The sequence below is a fragment of the Manduca sexta genome, chromosome 23 (genome assembly GCF_014839805.1).
Source record: "Manduca sexta isolate Smith_Timp_Sample1 chromosome 23, JHU_Msex_v1.0, whole genome shotgun sequence".
In the NCBI taxonomy this organism is placed as follows: domain Eukaryota; kingdom Metazoa; phylum Arthropoda; class Insecta; order Lepidoptera; family Sphingidae; genus Manduca; species Manduca sexta.
The window spans coordinates 13,462,199-13,485,173 of record NC_051137.1 but is presented as its reverse complement, the minus strand read 5'-3'; the positions used below and the strand labels follow the sequence as shown (position 1 = coordinate 13,485,173).

Below are 22,975 nucleotides of genomic sequence, written 5' to 3'. Positions count from 1 at the left end.
GTAATGAAAGTTGGTCGGATCGTGTGGCATCGCGTGAGCCGCTAATTGCGCCCGCAATGCCGGCCTGTGTCGGCGGCAGTGCAACCTCGGCAGCGATCGCGACCGGCGCGCAACCATCCTTTACCACTTACTCAGTTAACGTAAGTTCGTAGTTTTAAATTGTGTTTCTCTGACTGGATGTATATGTATTTGATTAGTGAATGTATCTCGTATGACAAACTATTTTTAAAGTTATTAATATGAGTAACAGATATTTGCGAATGTCGTTTAAAAGCATTTGTTTTATTGAATATCATATTTTTTGTGAGTAAATAAAAATGTATACATAAATTAAATAACTGAACGGAAATAAGTGATTAAAGTCAACTATTTATAGTTACTAATAACGAGCATTGGTAACAGCAATATAAATCGCATTTTTTAATAACAAACTTGTCATTCCTGTCGCAGAATTATTACTTCAAATAATTTAATAAATACATGGATGCACTAATTGGAGTAGGTAGTATAAAATTAGTATTACTTATTTAGATGCTGAGTTAAATGACCTCAAATTGGATATTTGATAATTGAGATATTTCTTGTATTCTTTTAAAATATGTAGTGGTTATGACATCCTGTGTCTGTTTATTTTTATCTTTGCACAACAAAACTCTACATGGTTAGAGTAATGAAATCCCAACGAATAAAAAACTATCGAACTCTACTACATATAAAAAATCTCCCAAAGAACAATATGGCGGGTTTTTTAATATAACAATCAGTTAAAACTGCTGCTGGTTATTGCTGGTGGTAGGATATATTTTACATCTGCCCGAAGGCAGCTGTTAAAACCCGTCATAGTGGCCCACGTAAGTGCGTCGCGTTCCGGGATCAGCTTGCGTATATCCGGTGACAGGCCGACATAATTGTGTCGACTGCCGAGGGCTAATCATCTCTCGTCAGACGACATTCTATTAGACCCACTCCAGTTACCATCAGATGCAATTGCACATTGCCAATAAAAAAAAACGTATCAACTCCCTTAATACTCTCAAAGCTGTATATATCAATGAAATATTAATTTAAAAATAATCCTTAGTAAGAGCATGAATGTAATTGAATCCGGCCAGAAACGTATTTCAAAGGAGGCCATTATCCATAATGCTGTGTAAATACTTGCAGAGCGCATGAGACCCGCGCGCCCTCTTGCGGGATGAGGCTGTCCCGTCCGTTACCGAATTTGCACTTTATAGCTTCTAATGCTTTGTTAGGGAGAGCGCACACTGCTTTATCTTGGCACTGCAAAGTTATAACTAATGTTTGGTATATTATTACGAACTGACTGTTTAAGAAGTGTAGTTGTGTGGCGTGCGCAGTCCGCCGCTTTAAGGTCCCTGATTCGAATTCTGGGTCAGGCAACTGATGGGGATTTCTGCTCAGTATTAGACCATAGTCTGGAATTTATGGCCCATGTACACGATCGCCTCCTATAACATCATGGGAGGAAACATGATGAGAAGTGTGTCCTGGTTGCACTTCTGCCCACCTGTTTTTATATTAGTACGTATATAATGTAGGAAGAATTAATGAATCATAGAAGTACAGAGTCTCTCATTGATAAAAATTTGGACCACGCAGATTCTAGTATTAACATCAGGTGCCATGTAATTACTTAGCAGTGCCAGAAAAGGTAAACTAAATGCTACGCTATTTAGCTTGTTATAGAATATACACCTATACTATACATAGCTCTATATTACACACTTCATATATGGCGCGATACTTCGACTGTACCTATATTTGTAATATTTTTTTTACATTGAAGTTGACTTTTACTTCGGACTTTACCATCGACTTACCATATAGTTATAAATACCTATATACATAAGCTATAATTCGTGGTAGCATAGAAATATAGCTTTAAAATATCGCGCAGAAATATATCGTGGTACGCGATATCCTTTAGGCACTTTCTCAGTGAAATAATATAGCTGGTAGCAATTACAGAAAAAGATATAACAATAATATTGTATAGCTTTTGATAATTTGTAATAGTAATAGAAGTTGCGGAGATCGAAAACGAGGTAAATTAGCTGCTGTTACCTGTTATTTTATTTCTACACTTTATTACTCTAAGATACCATTTAACTAAAAAAATATATCATGAATTAACTTATATGTCCAAATATTTGAGGTTTATATTTAGGGAACAACCAGACTATATATAATTTTATTTAAATATTTAAATACAAAGTATAACAAATCCAACGAAGTCTCCACTTATAAGTAATACAAAGTAAATAACCAATACTTAATCATTTCAATTAAAACCACTGCTTTGACTGTTTCTTGGCTCTGCTAGAACAGATTGCTAAGAATCCAAAAGAGTTAAAACCACAGTTCAAGGTATAAGCGAAACATTAAAATCAATACAAGTCTTATTATAGTAAAAAAGTAAAATTAATGTGCATGCCATCGTTGGCAGTTTGGTTCGCCGTAATCACCATAGATCATGAACAGTCAACGAAACATCAAGAAAAGTTTATATTCCTGCACGCTCATTTCGCTGTTTTCTTTCAATACTTTTCCAGCAGACTACAATGAAATAAATAAATATTATAAATAAAATACTTTATTTATCACGTAGGCGAACTAAGTTGCGCTTATGATACGTCAAAAGAATTTATAACAATAATTATTACTATTTCTTACTAACATTTAAGATCACTTACTTATATAATTACGGATATTTTAAATTAGGGCAAGCTTGGGCTGGCAGGTGGCGAAAATAAAAAAGAAAATCATTCATTTAATCAACACTAATAAGAATAAACATTTGAACATAAATATTATCTCCTTAACAATGATTTTAATAAAAATACGTATATTATCGTTCGCTGTATCGATGTGTTAAAGCATCACAAGGAAACCCACATGCCTATGAAGTTCTCTATAAGAATTTTGAGGGTATGTCAAGTCTGTCAATCTGCACTAGGGCAGCGTGATGTACCAAGGACAAAATTCTCTCAGTAGTAGAGGAAACCCGTGCTCGGCATTGGGCAATATATAATACAAGTGTGATATCATCCTTATACTTTTAAAGGCGGCCATTTTGCGACTGTAGATATAGTAATTTTCTGTGGAGGCTTTTTAAATAACCTACTTGTATAAATCTTGAGGCTTCCACGAAGATCTCTTTTAATCCTCATTTCTCCTAATTACTTACGCACTCTCCCAGAATATCTAGAGTAGCTACATTACATCGATATAGGCTTCCCTAGTGAGGAAATCGAAGGAAATAGTTCGGAGATACATTGTGATCCGCAAAAACATTGTTCTACTGTTTTAAGGTTTATTTTGTCATGTTTTATGTGTTTTGCTGTAACAAACAATTCCATTTCATTTTACTATAGTTGTCTCCATAGTCAATGAGATTCTGTAACATCAAAAAAAGCCAACCTTTTACACGTTAATGACTTTAAAACCCTCTCCTTTCTAGAAAGAAAAACATTTATAGGCTGATTTGTTAGTGAAAAACATAACTTACAATAAATTGCTAGGTGCTTGAGGTAGGGGAAAAAGTACTTTTTTATAGAAAGGTGGATATTTAGAAACGTACGTACCTACCCAGATAATCACCCAGTGTAAATGGTATACATCTCACCATATCAGTGCCAATAAGATCTAGATCAGCATATGCCAAACAGAAAATGCTTGGCGCAGATTTTCATCTAAATCTTAAAATAACGTCAACCAAAAACAAATATGCATAAGCGCGTTCGTGCACACTTGGCATTCTGTATGTGAGTGTAGTGTGTTATGTCGACCATAAAAAAAAAAGACGGAAGAAAATTTACACATGAGGAGGCTGTATGTTCTATGAATCTTTGCCTTGCCAATAAAAGGTTACGCCTTCTCAGTCCTTTCTTTAAAACACAAAATTTCAAGCTAAAAGAATCTTATTTGAACATAAATTGTAATAAACAACTTAGTGAAATTCTCTTAAAACACCCGCCGTACAGCGAAATGAAATATTTACCCAAGATTATGAGCTTGAGAGCGGAAAAATACTTAGAAATAATTTAACTCGTGTACATAAAACAGAGTAATGTAGGTTTGTGTGTCATTATTTATTATTTTAAGACAAATGTGTCTCGTTATTATAGTCTCGGATTGTTACTTATTTTTCTCTTTGTTTGAACTTTGAAGAAGCATTATGAAACTAAAGTGATGAGAAGAGAGGCACGAGGGTGCCAGTAGTGTCTTTTTTAATGTTTATTTATTTTTTTAATTGCTTTGAATGACGAGACGAGCTTGCCGTTCGCCTGATGGTAAGCGATACGACCGCCCACAAACAGTAGAACCACCATCCAATACCTCTAATTACAAAGTATTGTTTGGTATTCCACTGCGCTCGCTATCCTGAGACATATCTTAAGTCTTATTATGTCCAGAAGTCACACTGGCTAAGTTGTCCTTCAAACCGGGAGACAACAGTGATTACACACTGGTGCTTGGCGGCAGAAAGGACATTGCGGTGGTACTTACCCAGACGAACTCTCACATAAGAGAGACCTACCACCAGTAAATGATTTAAGGAACTTAGGCATAATTTATCCATGTCGTTCCGTACGTTCGCTTTAACCGGTATTCGCTCACTTTCCACGATCTCAAAATATTTTTTTTAATTAAACCCTAACCCGTTCTGTCATGTGAATCGAGAAATAACTATTAATTGATTGACATTGAAATCCAAAGAATGAGAGTCACTCAGCACACTCCGTTAAACATAATATACGTCTTCCAGCAAGGGCTTTTCTCTATGACAGTTAACACAGCCGTGTTACGTTATCTTCATGAAATTAGCCAATTTTTATCGTCTTAAACGCGACGCGTCAGTATTACGTGTCATATATAGAATAAGGCCCCTGTGCCATATTATTGTCTATACTATTTACAAGCAATCATAATGCTCACCACTACGCGACTCACTTGCTTACAGGTATTCTCCATACAGGCAAGGTAAAAGTTCGAAATCTCTTGATGATAAAATTATTATGATTTGTTATGTTTACACGAATGTTAGACATCGAAATGAAACTATTTTTCGGATTTTCTTCACGACAAAAATTAGAAAAAAAAATCTATTTTGACGATAAAATCAGTAATTTACGTAACCCTTTTAGCCTCGGGAGTAAGAGACACAACTCTTGGAACCAAATATCACGGACCGTTTCCAATCCCACAATATCATAAAAAGGCCTATTACCTTAAAAACCACAAATTCACATTCCAATCCTTGCGACAGATTAGTTACTAAAACACTAATTTTAATTACCCAGTTTGATAATCGATATACTGTTCGATCGGTACACCGCTAGACAAAACAATAAAGATTTTAAGCACAGTTAAATACAAAACATATTGTAACTACGCTTCAATATTTGATTAACCAAAGCCGAGGCACAAAGCGAGTCTCCCGGGGGCCTTTTCAGCACCAACCCAGGGGAGGGGCTAATGAGGGGTTTTAATTATTCACCCGGTCCAGTACCCCGGCTCGGCCAGTCCTGGATGTGCGGACATTAATATGATAATGTACTGGTAGCGGCGCGGATCCTTTTTTGTCGGCCACAAAGCCGCGGGTGTAATTTTGTGTAGGGTGGCGGCGCTTATTCATTACCATCTCGGAATATTATATAATGTGAAAATATTTTTTATATGGGCACCGCAAAGTGTTCCCACTGCACCTGATGATAAGTGGAGAGGGGTCCAATAGAATGTCGACAAGTGATGTTTATCCCCCGACAGTCGACATAAAATATGTCCTACCACAAGCAAAATATCTTTCGGACTTATACGTGTAAAAACATATACAATTTAATAAAAAATATATTCTAGTTTAAATATAACATTAAGATGAAATGTTTTTTTCTGAGACCTGTGCATACTCGTGAAATTTAAAATTAAAAACGTGAATGATGTTTTTCGCCATGAGTACGGTCCAAACTGTCGAGTACAGTAATACAGAGAATTTAACCGGCATAATTCTACCAGCATTTTCTATTATAAACTAGATGTCTCATAAAAAGTTTAAACACATTAGTTAAGTAATAAAGAAGAAGGAAATATTTTATTTGGTTTTAGTAACCTAATATTATAAAAGAACAAATTAAAACTACATTAATACAAGAGAAATAAAAAAATGTAAGTAATTTTTGATTGCTATTATCGAAGGCTTACGTCATTATCAGCCCTGCATTATATACTATCCTACTGCTAGGCACAGGCCTCCTCTACTACTCAGAGGGATTAGGCCTTAGTCCACCACGTTGGCCTGGTGCGGATTGGTAGACTTCACACACCCTCAAAATTCCTATTGAGAACTTCTCAGGTATGCAGGCTTCCTCATGATGTTTTCCTTCGCCGTTAAAGCAAGCGATAATTCACAAAGAATACACACATAATTTTTAAAAAAGTCAGAGGTTTGTGCACTTGGTATTTGAACCTGCGGATATTCGTCTCGGCAGTACGTCCCACACCCAACTATTCTATCGCCGCTTCGTGGCTTCGAAGGCTTACGTGTGAAGGTATTATAGAAATACTAAAAAATAAATAAATAAAAAAAATCATTATAATACGTAAACCGTGCTCGGGCCTTATTCTCTATCCCGCACGTTATTTTAACAGTGCGTAACAAGCACGTAACCCAACGCATCATGTTTAGGACTATAGAAATTTGTCTTACAGAATACCATTCCACGCACATTTCTCGAAGATAACATGACACGGCCGCGTTACGCGTTTACACTATCATACAGAATAAGGGCCCTGTAGTCAGCGGCTTTTGTTCATTGAAACAACTATAACTCACCGCCTAATTCCTCCCATATTACTTACTGTTACTAAATAATGTACAAAATTACCCTTTGGAAACGACAAACCTACCCAACTAAAGGTACGTTTACCCTAATTTAAAATTTTCAAAGGCTCCGCGTGGTGCGCGTGGTATTTGTTCAAGCTTCCTGCGTGGACTCCCGCGTATTTTATATTCTATGCTAATTAAAACATGTTTAGTAAAACTCAAATCAGAACTTGACACCTCACGAACCTTCAAGAAGCTGGGAAATTGGTTTCAGTGAAACCGTTTAGAGTTGATAGTCAGGCTGTTCGCGTGTTTCGGTCGGTAAAGCCAAACTAGGCTTCAGACGATATTCGCGTATGGTTAGGTTTCATTACTTAAAGGGCTTAGTAGTCTTAAAATAAAACTTATTTTAATTTCCTCTGTACGTTTCGAAGACTGCAGGGGGTCTACTTCGAAAAACGAACGTCGAAACGTCAGTCCGAAACGAAGAAACGACGAACTTCGGATTTAACTCTACTACCAAATTACTTCGGATCCGTCACAGTTCTGTAGCTTACCTTAGTGGTAGGATCAATATTCCGTATATTTTTTTTTGGAGAAAGCAGTGGAACTTCATTCTCGCAGATGGTTTTAAAAAGGGATGGTATAAGTTCTTACAAATTCCATGTCTTAAATATTGCGATGAACCGATCGGATCCGTCGTCGGATCCGTAACACTTCGTAGTACCAAAATGTGCGATCCGTCATCCGAAACTACGGATTTCGTTTTTCGAAGTAGACCCTCTGCCTTCTTGGTTACGAAGCGGACTGAGGTCTTGGTCGTCCACAAGTCAGTTACAATATCTATATTTTACATTTAAGTATACATTATTTGTCCGTAAAACAAATAATGTATACATTTTAAAATTGATAGTAACAACCCATACAATTAAAATTGATACTTATTACAAGTTAAATAAATACTCTTATAATTGTAAAAAAAACCTACATCTACAAAATGTGATTATTTATAGCTGTGCCCGCGGCTTTGCCCGTGTGGAAATAAGTGTGATACAAAAATCATTATTATTTATTTAATATTTACAGCCGTTTTCAATAAATGATCTGAATATCAATCTTCAATCCGGGAACGAACCAATCAAAATAACTCATTTGTAAAAAAGCAAAAATCTTTTTGTTCTGATTGTTCCAATTTTGAGATTGATCGAAAAAGAGATTACGAACGTTTATTGAAAATCGCGGTAATTCGTTCGCTAGTTGGCGTGCAATGTGCTAAATTATTTCCGTTAATTAATTGATATCATTGCCACAAAATCTCATAATATTAGCTAAAATTTACCAACTTGTAATGGAATAATTTCCTGCAAACATTTCCTTGAAATTGGTAATCGTATACAAACCAATTAAGCTTTCAAAATTATCTATTTTCATTGATTCCAGAACAATTTTAAATTGCGCTCATACTCTGTGACAAGTTTAAGTCTCTTGGGTCCTGTTCCACAGCTTCTGAGTAAGTTACACATCACATAAAATGTATAGGCCGACCAAATACGAAAGCCACACTCTAATCTATACTCCCAATTAATAAAAGGTAATAAAATGAGTACTGTCTACATTAGCTATTTTACATAATGATTTCGTATGTTTACACGAATGTTAGACATTAAATATTAAACTATTTTTCGGATTTTTTCGCGGTTTTAATGTTTTAGTTTTCTCCCGACGTTTCGAAGACTTTGCAAACCTTGTCTTTGCAGATGGACAACAAACACCTCAGTCTTCGAAACGTCGGGAGAAAACTGAAACATTAAAACCGAGATAAATCCGAAAAATAGTTTAATATTTAATGTCTAACATTCGTGTAAACATACGAAATCATTATGTAAAATAGTTAGAAGCCAGTAAAGTGGGTTTTCCGTTAAACGCAACTAAACACCAAATGTTGCAATTTCTTTGAGCGCATAAGCGATGCCCTAGTTTACTGCATGTGCTATATTCCCACGGGACAGAGACGTCCCGACTCCCGACTTACCCAGAGTAAGTTGCAACACTTACTCCACTTATATGTTTTAAGAAAATAAGGCTAGAAGCAATTGATTGAAATCTGCAATCCATATCTTCAAGCAAATCGATTTGTTGGTATCCTTTTAAAATCTACTGAACGCAATAGACCAATTCTTACGCCTCTAATGTGGAAAACACCACCGATGGTTATGGGAGTCTGATAATTAGGCCTCTAGTTACTACTTATGGAGAGTAGGTTGGTTATACTCTGAGGCAGCGTTCTGTTTTTATAGAGTGCTAGCTGGTCAAAGGGAAACAAATTTATTTTTAAATTATGTTGTTATTCAATATATACGTACTGTAATTGTGTACGAACCTCTTATTTAATGTACGGAATATCTCCCTACAGACTCTACTTTCGAGACTTAAGACAGACTCTACTTATTAGAAGTCCTAATAAGTTGAGCCCCAGTAGAATCCATTGCCCAGGAACCACAGTAGATATTTGCTTGGTTGTACCCTAATTTTACGAGCTCCATAGACAGTAATTACACGTGGCACATCGCATAGGTAAATAAAGACGAAGCCCGCGCGCGGCGTCGCGTGTCTCTCTCAGAACCAAAAGCTAATATTTGCATAAATTAACTATCCTACGTTTTGTAATAACTTTGCCGACCTTACTATTGGCTACTCGAAAATGAATAGTAATTTGTTTCATTGTAGAAGTTTTCTTTTATCACGACAAGTAAAAACACTGGAGCTGATGTAGTCTAAACAAACAAACAAAAACTAGTTTTCGGATTCTATTGCAATTTTTAATGTTTGAATTTTCTCTCAACTTTTTATTTAGATGACTCATATTTGCATTAAAGTAAGAAATCATTATGGACGTCTAGCCACCGTCTCTGTATGACGAGCGTATTTAAGTGTCATGCAGCTTTGATGTGACCATCCTGAGCCGAAGTTCGTAACCCGTTAGTGATTTGCCATAAGCATGATCGATAAATTTTCAAGTCACCCTAAAACGCTCACCAAAAAGTCCGGTGTGATTGTAAAAACCGACCATTGCCAGGCTAACAAACGTAGGGTCAAGATACAAAAAAAAAATAGTTTCGCAAGCGGTTGGTTAATGTCCTCAATCCTCATTCCATAAACAAATGAATAATCACACATTCCAATTTTAAAAACGCCAGTTATAGCTTTTCATACAGCTATAAAAATACTTCCAAGCGATTTAAAATCGAGTCGAGTTTCCCTAGGTATTCTTGTACCATCTACCGAACTGTAATGTCCCAAAAATAAAGGCGAACTGGCGAAATTATTCACTCACATTACGGCAAAGTCATTAATTCACCAAGTTACGTAATAAAATGTCCTTTACGAGTCGAAGGGACGGCGGCTCCGTCGGCTACAAGCTTATACTATGAATTATAATGGCGGAAACTTTTTATTTTTGCTGATTTTCGCGTGAGACTTTCACTGGCTCAGGTGGGGAAGATGTGATGTGGAGCAGGGGTATCTGTCACTTTTTGAATGACAAAAAGCTATTACTATAGCTCTTTTGTATGTTGTTATTTCGTTACATTTTGGATGAGGTTATTTTCAAAAAAAAGTAGTCAACTACCTTATTATGGCAGCCTGATATACTAGAAACGTAACAGGTGATCAATGATTTAGTAAGTATATAATCGTTACTCATTGATTTCATATTTTTAGTACTTCATAATTTTATCTTCTACCACCTCATTATTATGTTTTATATTTTAATTCAATATCTTGTCAGTCGTAAATGCTGTGTTCACCTATTAGTAGCACACATATCAGATGATGTGTGATTATTTTTGTATTAAATGATGTAATATGTAGTGCTGTCGGTGTACCTTATTACAAATAAATAAATACTAATAAATTATTTTACCAAGGGCGAGGAGCTCCTCATAGATATTATTTCATGGGATCCTTCAAACTGGTGGTAGGTCTCTCGTATTTCTCTCCAAACAACATTATACAAGCAGTAAGCACTGTTGTGTTCCAGTTTAAAGAATATGGTAATCAGTGTAATTAATGAACCTCATGAGATTTAACACTCAAATTCGGGGTGATGCCCGTAGTACAATTCTATATAGCATTTTGTAATTCGAAGTTTGAGTAGTGTTGCTACTGTTTATGGCCGCTTATCATCAGGCAAACTGTTTGCTTGTTTCGTCATTAATTTTTAAACATATTTTGGTAATATTTTTCAAACCATACGTGCTATTGGGTACACTTTAAAACATTATCTTAAGCACTCATTCGTCGTTATTATAAACATAATTAATACGAAGGATTTCGTATGCGTGACGTAAATACGCGGGTAAAAACAATTACAATAATTACATCTAAAGTCAACTAAGAACAACGAGGCTAATAACGAGCGAGTTTATTAATTCTCTTTAAATTTTCATATTTGTAAAGCCACACAGTACGCATGAATGGGAAGTACCAGTGTCCTATAAGATCCAACAAGTGTAGTTTTGTATGATTAAACTTATTAAATTTCCGGAGCGACAGAAACCATTAGCATATCCTGATCCTTGTGTATTTCCCGGTGCGTGATAGTCTAGTTGGTCATGGAACGACCTGTCGATACGAATGTTCTCTTCAAACCTCGGACTTCCCGAAGCTGTGTAGGTATTGTTTATCAAATATCACTCGCTTTGGTGGTTTAAAACATCGTGAGTAAAACCTACACGTGAGAATTCTCCACAATAAATGGAAGGTTTTGCGGTCTACCAACCCGCACAAAGCTAAGTGGTGGACTAAGGCCTAAAACCCTCTAAGTAGTAGAGGAGGTCCGAGTTATCAGTAGGTAGTACACGAGGATTAGTATTATTTTTCGTGAAGGCAGCCAACGCATCTATTATACTTTTGGTGTTAATCTGTAGCGACAATTATTTTACATTGCGTACTATTTTCTCGTTTACCAACTTCCCCAACTATATTAACAAATCCAAAGTTTATAGCATGAAAAAGTCTTAGCAAGTGATCCACTCGTATTTTTTTACTAAATTGTATAAAAAATTGCATCCTAAAACACACCACACTATATTAATTAACGAATTGTGTACAAAAATAAACATAATCGAGTGCTAAGATAATACAAATGCAAATCGCACGCGGAAAAGTCTTTTAATTTAATCCCTGAATAAATTATTCAAACAAAAACGGACGAGGGCGGGCGCTTATTAAAATACAAAAATGCGCGGCTACAGCTGCAAAGGAATGTATGCCGTATGTTAATCTGAACATACAAAAGCCACTTTTTTCTGATTCGACATTTTTTTTTATTGCTTTGAATGACGAGACGAGCTTGCCGTTCGCCTGATGGTAAGCGATACGACCGCCCATAAACAGAAGAAACACCATCCAACACCCTGAATTACAAAGTATTGTTTGGTATTCCACTGCGCTCGCCATCCTGAAACATGAGATGTTAAGTCTTGTTATATCCAGTAGTTACACTGGCAATGTCCTTCAAACCGGAACACAACAGTGACTACACGCTGCTGCTTGGCGGCAGAAGTAGACATTGCGGTGGTATCTACCCAGACGGACTTTCACATATGAGAGACCTACCACTAGTAAACCATTACCGATTCCCGGATTCAATGCAGTTAAAAAAAATCTATCATTGATGACCAAAACCACATTTTTATATTGAATATTTAATTGTATACAAAATGAAATATCATGTACTTTTATGTCAGAAAATATGACTATAGGGATCTTGATTGTAAGTACAATATACCGAGTCTAATTATAATAATAGTGAGCCGCCTTCGTTGGGTACCAGAATAAAACCTGCCATGATTTTAATAAGTACTTCATGCATGTATGTATTATAGAAACCCTAGGACGTGGTTTTTAAAGCGACCCGCTAGAGTGAATTGTCACCATGTGTGGAACGGTTGTTATCTAGTTGGGTCTCAAAAAAATATTCCATATCGACCCATTGGTAAATATTCATTCACTCCATTATGTTTTCAGTTTTTGCGCATTTTCTTACGCTGTTCGGTATTGTTGTTTTTGTTATTTTTTCAATACAAATGGACATTAACGTGGTGTTTTATTCTAATTTCAATAACCGTCATATCGATCAAAATTAAATATTAATCAAACAAAAAATGTAATTTTTGAGCCTTCCAAGTTAGCTTAGCTGATGTATGCTACCTTCTCTTAATAGCAGATATAATAAACTATTTTTAAAATTAATAAGCAGTGACGTTAATATTATTAAAAATTCTAGAAAATTAAGATGAGAAGCAATAACATTTATTCGATTCGACCCGAAATTTTAATTAAATTTAAATAGAGCCTCCTTCCAGCGTTATTTTCATTGACGGCGCACAAGTTACGGCAGCGGATATTTACGAATACTTTCTGTATGAAATTTTGAACTAGGCTAATAATTAATAATTCGTTTTAAAATTATCTATTTAATCATTTTGGCTGTAAAACTTAAGTTTTGAGGAGTTGCACAATTCAACCGTTTTTTTGCATTTTGGTATTGTTTTTTTTTTATCGTGACAATTAATAAATAATAAATTTGAATCGGTCAGCCAAACAGCCTCTAAAAGTATACATATTAATTAAATTGTCATTTTATTAGTAAACGTATCCTCAAATTATCTATTTATGTCAATAATTCTTGATTATATAATTTAACCTTGTATACAGAATATAATAACATATTAATAATTTTCGCTCTCTTATTAAAATAACTATAATGTCTATTATATGAACCCATAGCGCCATCTATTGATAAATGACACAAAGACATCACAACGATGAGCTTCTTACGCCATCTAGCAACGAGAAGACAACACTGTTGGTTATTGAGTTTTTTGTAGGTGGCGCTTTGTTTTTATTCTACCGCTTTTCACTTATTACAGATGGCATTGCTTGACACTTTACATCCATTTTTATTTTATTCATGGGAAATATTTTGACCTATTGTCTACTATTTAATATAATTTTACACTGCGATAATAGATTTTTTTTTGTTAGCAAATGTCTTATCATTATTCATATTGATTTCTTATGTTTACGCGAATGTTAGACATTGAAATTAAACTAATTTTCCGGATTCTATCGCGGTTTTTTGGATTTTTCTTTTTTTTTATTTATTTTTCTTAGGGGGTCAGGGGAGAAAAATAAAATCCAAAAAACCGCGATAGAATCCGGAAAATTTGTTTAATTTCAATTATTCATATTGTGGGAAGGAAAGTACTACTTACAATATTTTCCGTTTGAAACCATCGATATAATATTATATCGGTAGAATATACGTCAATGGTTGAAACTGTGTCGGAAAGAATTTATATGTACCTTTTTAGACATAAATACGAAAGCTTACCTACCCGAGTGACCCCTTATGACCCAATTATTCTAAATAGTCTGCTTATAAGTTAGCACAAAACTTTTTAACGTTTATAAGTTAGCACAAAACTTTTTAAGATATCATCATTATTATAATAAACATAAGTTTCAAAACAAAAATGGATAGGATTTTTTTTTATTTTATCGTACCTATTAAAAATATACTTGAAAAGAATAATAATAGGAAGGTACATGGAACTACATTTTATATGGCATAGCGAAGTCATATAGACGTTACACTAAGCAATACCCACTTTCCACAAGACCTGCGATGAGTTTTTAAATCGATCTTGTCTGGACATAGATTCCGTACTTTATACTTATACAACTTTACTTTATTTACGACCTAAATGTATAAGCATTAAGTCTAAAAATCAACTAACTAAATCTTGTCTAAAACCCATGTTTTGTGACACTAGGATGCATCGTCAAAAGCTATAAATCAGCCAATGCGTGAAGTTTCTCTGATAGATATGATCTCGAACCGAAGATCTACCAACGATATAATTAATTACCCGTTAATCAGCAAACTGAATGGGCTGGACTTGTTCTTCGCTGCGTTGATCGCTGATGCTGCATTGGGGAAAGTCTCAAAGGTAAAAATCGTGTAACGTCGAATGGGTTTCGATTTTTTAAGTTACACAATGCAATAAATACCTAATTTATTATGTGCAATAAAAAAAGGAAAAACATTTACCCTAGAAATTGACGTGTGCCTCACCAATTGCCACATTCATAAAACATTAACTTCTTTGAACAAACATTGATTTAATTATTTATAGGTATATAGATACCCCTCGTATGTACTAGCCTACATATCTATATAAAACTAGACATGGCATTTTATCACGGTTTTTACCTTTATTGTATTCCCGCCCTTTCTAAGATTTTGTAGCCTACATGTTCCTGGGCGAACTGAAAATAAAACTAAAGAACCGCGATAAAATCCGAAAACTAGTGTTATTTCGATGCCAATTCGCCTAAACATAAGGAATCATTCGTACATAGCACTTTAGTTGCACCTTGCTGCCCCTTCGAGAACACGTCACGCCGCTCGCACTCCTAGTATTCGCAATGCTCACAAACCCCGATGGCACTGACGAGCGCGGTCGCAAACGCTGCCGCCGCTGCGGCCGCCGCCGGTGCAGGCAAAAAAGCGGCCCAGGTCCAGCTCCAGGCTGAACTCAACACTGACGATGAGTGGAACAAGTTCCTCACCAGAGATGGACTGTTGGGTGAGTTTGAAAGATATCTAAAGATGTTTATTTGCCTTTTTTAAGGTATTCTGTTAATGTTGTTTTGTGAACAATTTGCTTCTGGTGTTTTATTTTGTGTGCTGTTGAATGTAGTGATATTATAAATGAAAGTTAACCTTGTAGGGCCTTGTTAATTCTCAATTAAGTATCAACTAAATAAGTGTTATCTTTATTGTATTTCGTTAAATAAAAACTACTTTTTAGGGACAACCATACAAGTCAACTGAGTTCATATCTACCTACCTTATAGAACATCAATGTGCTCTACCAGCAAATTAGTTGACCAATTTCAATAAAATATTAAATATGTATCAGAACAATTTAATTAAATTGATATAACTATGTTGCAAATCATCGGTTGTAAATTGTAGTAGTGGACGTGTATTCGGAATGGTGCGGCCCATGCATCGGAATGGTGGGCAACCTGAAGAAGCTCAAGGTGGAACTGGGAGGCGACAATCTGCATTTGGCGGTGGTAAGAAATCAATTTAAAGTTGTTGAACTTTTTGGTATGAACCCGTGTCTTTCTTTCTTTCGATATTTACTAAATACTTCTTTATGCTACTCATTGGAAGGGCAATGCTAACTTTTTCATTAGTGTACATACGATTTTTGATCAGTTTGTTACAAAATATATTACACTAGCATACCTCGAAATATAACTTTTTACCAAGAACACGACAGTCATGAAATTCGATAGCAAAGAGATTATGACTTTTTTACAGGCTAAATCGGACACTATAGAATGTCTAAAGCGTTTTCGGAAACGAAGCGAGCCTACCTGGATGTTTATAGCGGTGAGTTTTTTTTTAATTAGATACATATTCGAAAAATAATAAATATAATTACCTGCTCAGGAAAATAAAAATCCATGTTATCCATGTTATTTATTGCACTGATAACGTCAATTATAAAACGAGAAATCAAAAGCTGCGCTCTCAAAGTAGGTTTTTAACTAATATAATTAACTACAGTTGAATATAGTGTAGAAGGTACATTGAAAAGAAATTTAGGCTAGGGTTGTCACACGTAATCCGTACTATAATAAAACTGTTACCATATTTAACGAATTTATCTCCTTTAAATCCACCATTACTACTACTGTAAGACAGGATCAGCAGTGGCACGAACCTATTTCATGAAACCCAGCATACAGGTCGTTAAGTCTCAGGGAACATTAATTAGTCTTAACTCGCAATTAAATTAATTAAATAGGAAGATAAAGAAGAGTTGGAGATATATTTTCTACTTCATTGCAGAGCCGGAGTCAAAATTATGGAGAATAAAAGTAATTTTTTAGACTTAATTATAGAAACTTTATCAACGGGATGAGCGAAATGGTATCGTTTTGAACAAATGTATGGGAAAATCGCCGGAAAGCACGGAAATACTGCCTATATTTAGATTCATGTTGTAGATATAGGTAAGAGTAGCCTATATATTAAGTTTTGAATCTATTTAACGATTTCTGCGTTTACTTTTGGAAAACTTCTAAATATTTTCACAAACTCGTATGTATCTTTATACACATATTATAAAACAAAGTCCCCTTATTCATTTATCAAAATCTACTGAACGGATTTTTATGAAATTTGGTATGCAGATAGTTTAAGACCCTGAGAAGGTTATAGGCTACTTTCTATCCCGGGAAAATATAAATCGGGACTTTAATCCCGAAACTCATTCACACGGGCGAAGCCGCGAACAAAAGCTAATTTATAATATTAGTAAGATAAGATTATATTTTATGTGCCCTCGGCAGTCGTAAAATTGCTTTACTAATATGAATTGTAACACAGTTAATATTTAGTCTATAAGAAAGACCTTTGCCCAACAACGAGGACATAGAAAAATCTTACACGTATGTGAAAATTACCATATGTGCGGATATCCGTGGAGTGGCACGGGTGTGAACGGTCTATCGATCAAACTGTTGGCGAAAAACCTACTTCGCACACGTAAACTGCGATAAAACCATATGTACTACCTCTACCTACTACCACCCTGAGGATAGCGCCCGACATTGACATGTATCGACAAATTTAGAGGTCACTAAAATATGTATGGTAGAAGTTGAAGGAACACGGAAACTTTTATGCATTTTATTAATGCATAAAAATAGATTTAAGATCGTCAATTAAATATACTTCGTTCAAAAGTACAATAAAATTAAAAATTTACGCTATAAGGTAGTGTACCCAATAGCTATTCACAGCGGGTATTACGTGGTAAATGCGAGAAAGAAAGACCACAACCAATGTCAATAACAAAAGTGTAAATACAAATCTCGTGGGCTATAACATTCAGGCTATATAGGTAGAAGGTTTCACACGAGCAGACCCACGAGTACAAGCTAGTCATTACTATTGAAAGACAAGACGTACGAATCGCTCGCCCGATAGTAGTTCGAGTCCTAAACAAACATAACTTGATTCTCCAGGCAGGTCAGCTACTTAACGTGGTTTTCGGAGCCGACGCGCCGAGACTCGCTCGCACCATAGAACAAGAGCTGAAGAATGAGGAGTTGGCCAAGAAAGGCGAGCGGGAGAGGCCGAAGAGAGCTCCGCATGAACTCACTCCACCAGAACAGGTATTTTTACACCAGCCTAAATGTATGGAGACAAATATTGAAATTAAACTATTTTACGAATTTTATCGCGGTTTTAATATTTTACTTTTCTCCTGACGTTATCATGAAGGCTGCAAAGTCTTCGAAACGTCGGGAGACAAGTAAAATATTAAAACCATGATAAAATTCGTAAAATAGTTTAATTTAAATGTCTAACATTCGCGTAAACTTAAAAAATCATTATATGGAGACAAATGTTAATATATTCATGTATAGGCCTTTAAACATAGGTATCTAAGATCATATTCATAAATCACACAAATTGCTCCTCTACGGTGTACCCAACTTCTATAAATTTAATTTATAGGAAGTAGCGGACGCTCAAGAAAAGTTGCAGCGTGAAAGAAAGGAGCGGGAAGTCGCGGCGGTGGAGGCAGCTCGACTCGCGCGCAGGGAGGCGCGGGCGAAGAGGCTGGAGACTCACTTCGCAGACGTGTGCCCTGCGTTGGTCATGCCGCATGCGCAGAAACATTTGAGGAAGATTTCAGACGCTCTTGAGCCTCACGGTTAGTTTACGTTTAGAACTAGTACACAATGAGTGGTAGGTACGTCCAATAGGCGATAAAATGAATGAATGAATCAAGCGATGTAAGACGGGTATGCCAGACACAAAAATCTTTGAACTGAGTACGCCTCCGCATGATAAAACGTCAACCAATACAAACAATATTTGACCGCACAACGAAAGAAACGATAATATTCCTAAACAGATAACCACTTATTAAACACACATTCACAAACAGAACGTGTGCTTTAAAAATAATAACTGGTGAAGGACCTAATCGTCAATCTAAGATGATAAAAATTTTCATTCCAGGCGTGATTGTAGCAGATAAATGTCCAACCCTGCTTGGTAAGGACGGTGCCAGGATCCTGGCGGTGGAAGAACCAGAGCTAGGCAACGAGGCGACTACAGCAGCGATCGCTGAACGACCGTCGCTCGCTCTGTTGCTGAAGAAATTACCAGACAAAGAAGGAGATGTGATCGGTAAATTATTACGGCTTCGGATCACTTGACCATTAACATGAAAGAACATACGGTTGAGATTCTTGAGCCCCAATCACACCCCTTCCTCTAATTAAAATCAACAAAAACAACACATCCATTTATCTCTGAAGGAGTAGGCACAGATTCAACCAGGATACCCACTTTTCGCCTTGTGTGTTTCACACCATGATGTGATAGGGGTCGAGCCTATTGTCATATCGTGCATAAATTCACACTCCGAGCTGATACTGTGTAGAAAACCTAATTTCACTTTCCCGGCCAGTGATTCGACCCCGTGAACTCAGAGCAGTGGTCGTCGTACCGCACACAGTACAACAACCGAGGCTCATAGCCACCAATATGCAATAAAAATTACGAGGGAATACGCGTGGACACAATAGCTTTGATATGTTTTCTTTTAGGTAATGTCGATTGTACATAAAAAGTTATGACAAACAAACTTCAGTACTTACTTACTTAATATAAAACACCTAATAACAACCCTCTTTTTACGTTGCGTATTAAGAATTAACCATAATAATAACGATATGCAGAGTTATGCCGCCGAGCTCTCTGCGGCGACGGTATCGAGACGGAAGACGGTGCTCCGCCCAAGAAGGTGCCGGCAGAAGAACTGCGCGCCGACTCCGTGCCGGGAGTGTACGTGCCGGCCGACAGACATCAGAGGGCTGCAGTACTGGACTTATTGTTCCCTAAGGTATTGAGGTTTCTAAAAACTAGATTTAAATATTTAATTAAAAGACAACATATGAACTAAATATTTGGGGAGTATCTATATTAAGCTCTAAAACAACTTACGTTAGATCAATCAGTGGATTTACGCATAACGGTCTGTAGTATTCATATTCGAGACTAGCTCGCGGGGTTGTTAGGTCGCTAGCGTTTACGGATAGGACAAGAAGGAATACACATGTCACCTTGATGATTCTGCATCGACATTGAAGCTGTAATCGTGGCCCCGAACGAGACACCACTGAGCAGTCAGCACGCACTTAACACACACCACACAAACTTCATTCACTAACAGACATGCTCAATAAATGATCGCGATCTTAATCCTCAATCCGATTCCGCGAATAAACAAATCAAAATAAGTCATTTGTAAGATAGAACATTGGTCAATGTTTTAACTTTGTTCTGATGTCAATTTTTGAGATAGACCATTTATTGAAAATGGCGGAAAATCACATCAATAACCCCAATTTAAGCTATTTTCGGGTCTAACAATGTATCTATTGCATTATGCGTTCTATTGCATGCAATAGAACGCATAGTGAACCACGTGTTTACCGATCGGCAGAATTTAAAACAGCCATATCAATGACACTACGTGACGACGATCACGGTAACCTGACTTCTGCAAGCTTTGAAATTTGCAAGACTTGTAGCAAATCACATGTGTATAGAACTTTTGATACATTGACGTTGGTGTCACACATGCAGAAGTTCTTACGCAATATATTACTGCAAGATCTTGCTAGTCCAAACTAAACACTAGAAAGTTTAAAAACAAAACCAAAAATTATCTAAATTCAATGAAAAAAATCTGGAGAAAACTTAGAATATCTAGAAGGTGAAAATCATGCATTTTATTGTTTTACTTGATCTTTTTTTATTAGATGATAGCGTCCCTCATAGAGCCTCCGACCCCAGCGGAGCCGCCCCACATCGCCATGATGTTCGGGGCCTGGCAGCGATGTGCGGTGCTCAACGTGGCAGCCAATCTGAAGACGAGGATGCTGCGCTACGGATTCTATGCGGACGACAACGTCCAAGAGCCGAGACTGCTATGCAAGAACATTGACCAGTACGAGCTGAGGCCAGAGAAGGATTAGTAAGTAAAGGGATGCCTTAATGCTTGTTTTTAGAAGCAATGAGACAAGCTATAGGGTTCCAATCGAAAAGAATTTTGTATGGCCCTGATATGATTATGTACTCATATAAAATGCAATAACATATTTTATGATAAAAGTGACACCAAGCTCAATATTGATGACACAAAAATGGAGACACCAACATAGAACCCGTAATTAGTTCCTAAACATTGTTCCCAGTTGCGAGACCATAGTCATGATGATTGCTGTTGGACACGCCGAGCCAGCCCTCGCGGACCCTAATGACATCCCCACAGAGGGCCCCCCTGAAGAGCTGATGGCGCTTGGCCCTCTCCACGTTAGCGAGGATGCTGTGGTGGGCAGTGAAGAGTGTGGAAGGTTCTTCCCGCCTGGTTACAGCGAGCCGGAGCCTAAGCCTAAGCCGAAATCTAAGAAGAAAAAGAAGGTATTTATAGAAGAATTTATTGTATCAGATATGGGTCACATTTACGCAACACAGAGAAAGAAATTGTGTGGGCCGAGCTTTATAGAGGAGATTTCGGAACGTAATGTTGTCACTGGTTGCAGAATTAGACATTACACCTGTTAAAAGTTTGCATATCCCAAATCTAACAATGAAATGAGGAGAATTGCAGGAGAACCAAAGTAACCGACATCGCCCTTAGAGTTGCGGAAATCAAGTGGCAGTGAGCAGAACACATAGCGCGTGAAACTAATGGCCGTTGGGGCGGAAAGTTCTGGAGTAGCCACCACGAACCGGAAGACGCAGCGTAGACAAGCCCCCCACGAGATGGACCGACGACCTCGTGAGGGTCGCCGGATTCCGATGGATGAGGGCGGCCCAGGACCGGTTCCTATGACGCTCAATGGGGGAAGCCTATGTCCAGCAGTGGACGATTCCCGGCTGAAATGATGAAATCTAACAATTGCCACATTTATTAAAACTCCTGTCAATAAAGAATATTTCGTTGAAATGCTAATAAAGTTTTGTTGCATTTTCGCTTCAGGCCAAACGTCAAGAGAACAAAGAAGATGTCTCGGATGAAGCCAATCCTGACGCAGTACAGAGCACAGAGAGCGTGGAAACCAATGAGGCTGGCGGAGAAGAACCAGAGGGCGACGGAGAAGCAGACGCGGACGGAGACGCGGAGGGAGAAGGCGATGCGGACGGAGAGGAAGCCGAAGGGGAGGATGCGGATGAACAGCACGCGTTGGATAAAGCCACGTCTCCACCGCCGCCGACGCCACATTAGATTCGTAAAATTGTGTAGTCGCTTTATTGATCTGGTAGTAGAGTACCTGTTCTGGTTCGTTGACAGTGAAGTTCCAGTTTCGAGTGCCAAGTTGGTCTTTTCGAATTGTTTTAGATCGAGATATACGTGAATACTCGCTAAAACTACTGGAGCTTTAGTTTCACCGTTGTAATCTATCGGTACATATTGTCATCTCACAGGTACATATTGTCTTCTCTCTTACTTGAGCTCTACGATCCTATCTTCAAGTTTTATTTTAGTGTACATAATTACAAATTCCACAATTTAGAAAATATCAACTTGTGTGACGTCATTTGAAGAGTCCAGTTATTTTCAAAGTGTAGTAAATAAAAAAGGAAATTCTTTAACGCCTATAGCCTTACCCCATTATTCATAGACGTTTTTTATCTAACGACCGAGTAAGGCTGTGATAACAAGTCCGTTTCTCAGTGCTGACGGCATGGCAGTCTTCGCAGTGCGTAGACGTAGGACCGTTGTGATTGGCTAATATTGAAATACAACAATAATAACCAATCACAACGGCCCTATGTCTATTTCTCAGTGCCGTTGGGCATTGAGAAACAAGCTTGTTATCACAGCTTTACTCCGTCCTTAGATAAAAAACGTTTATGAATAAGGGGGTTAGTGTAAGGAAAAAGTAACCGTAATCGTTAAAGCACTGTTAATACCCTTTATTGTAAGGAAAACAATGATCTCAATACAAAGT

The 22,975-nt window shown here is 37.0% G+C and overlaps 1 protein-coding gene across 2 annotated transcripts; it reads left to right on the top strand.

The window, feature by feature from the left end:
* The first annotated feature begins 54 nt into the window (after positions 1-54).
* On the top strand, positions 55-22,677 carry LOC115445363 (thioredoxin domain-containing protein 3 homolog). Of its 2 annotated transcripts, XM_030171599.2 has the most exons (11): positions 55-140; positions 15,275-15,501; positions 15,894-15,997; positions 16,248-16,319; positions 17,963-18,112; positions 18,459-18,657; positions 18,969-19,139; positions 19,694-19,857; positions 20,780-20,994; positions 21,215-21,440; positions 22,003-22,677. In XM_030171599.2, the coding sequence occupies exons 2-11, from the start codon at positions 15,357-15,359 to the stop codon at positions 22,246-22,248; spliced, it is 1,692 nt and encodes a 563-aa protein (XP_030027459.1). In that variant the 5' UTR covers positions 55-140; positions 15,275-15,356; the 3' UTR covers positions 22,249-22,677. The 2 variants fall into 2 exon arrangements, with proteins under 2 accessions (XP_030027459.1, XP_030027460.1); XM_030171600.2 differs by lacking the exon at positions 55-140 and having other exon boundaries at positions 14,938-15,501.
* Positions 22,678-22,975: the final 298 nt, after the last annotated feature.

Coding starts and splice junctions, on each gene's coding strand:
- LOC115445363 (XM_030171599.2), top strand. CDS start 15,357: ATGGCACTGACGAGCGCGGTCGCAAACGCTGCCGCCGCTGCGGCCGCC. Junction 19,858..20,779: donor TGGACTTATTGTTCCCTAAG/GTATTGAGGTTT, acceptor TTTTTTTATTAG/ATGATAGCGTCCCTCATAGA. Junction 21,441..22,002: donor AATCTAAGAAGAAAAAGAAG/GTATTTATAGAA, acceptor TTTTCGCTTCAG/GCCAAACGTCAAGAGAACAA.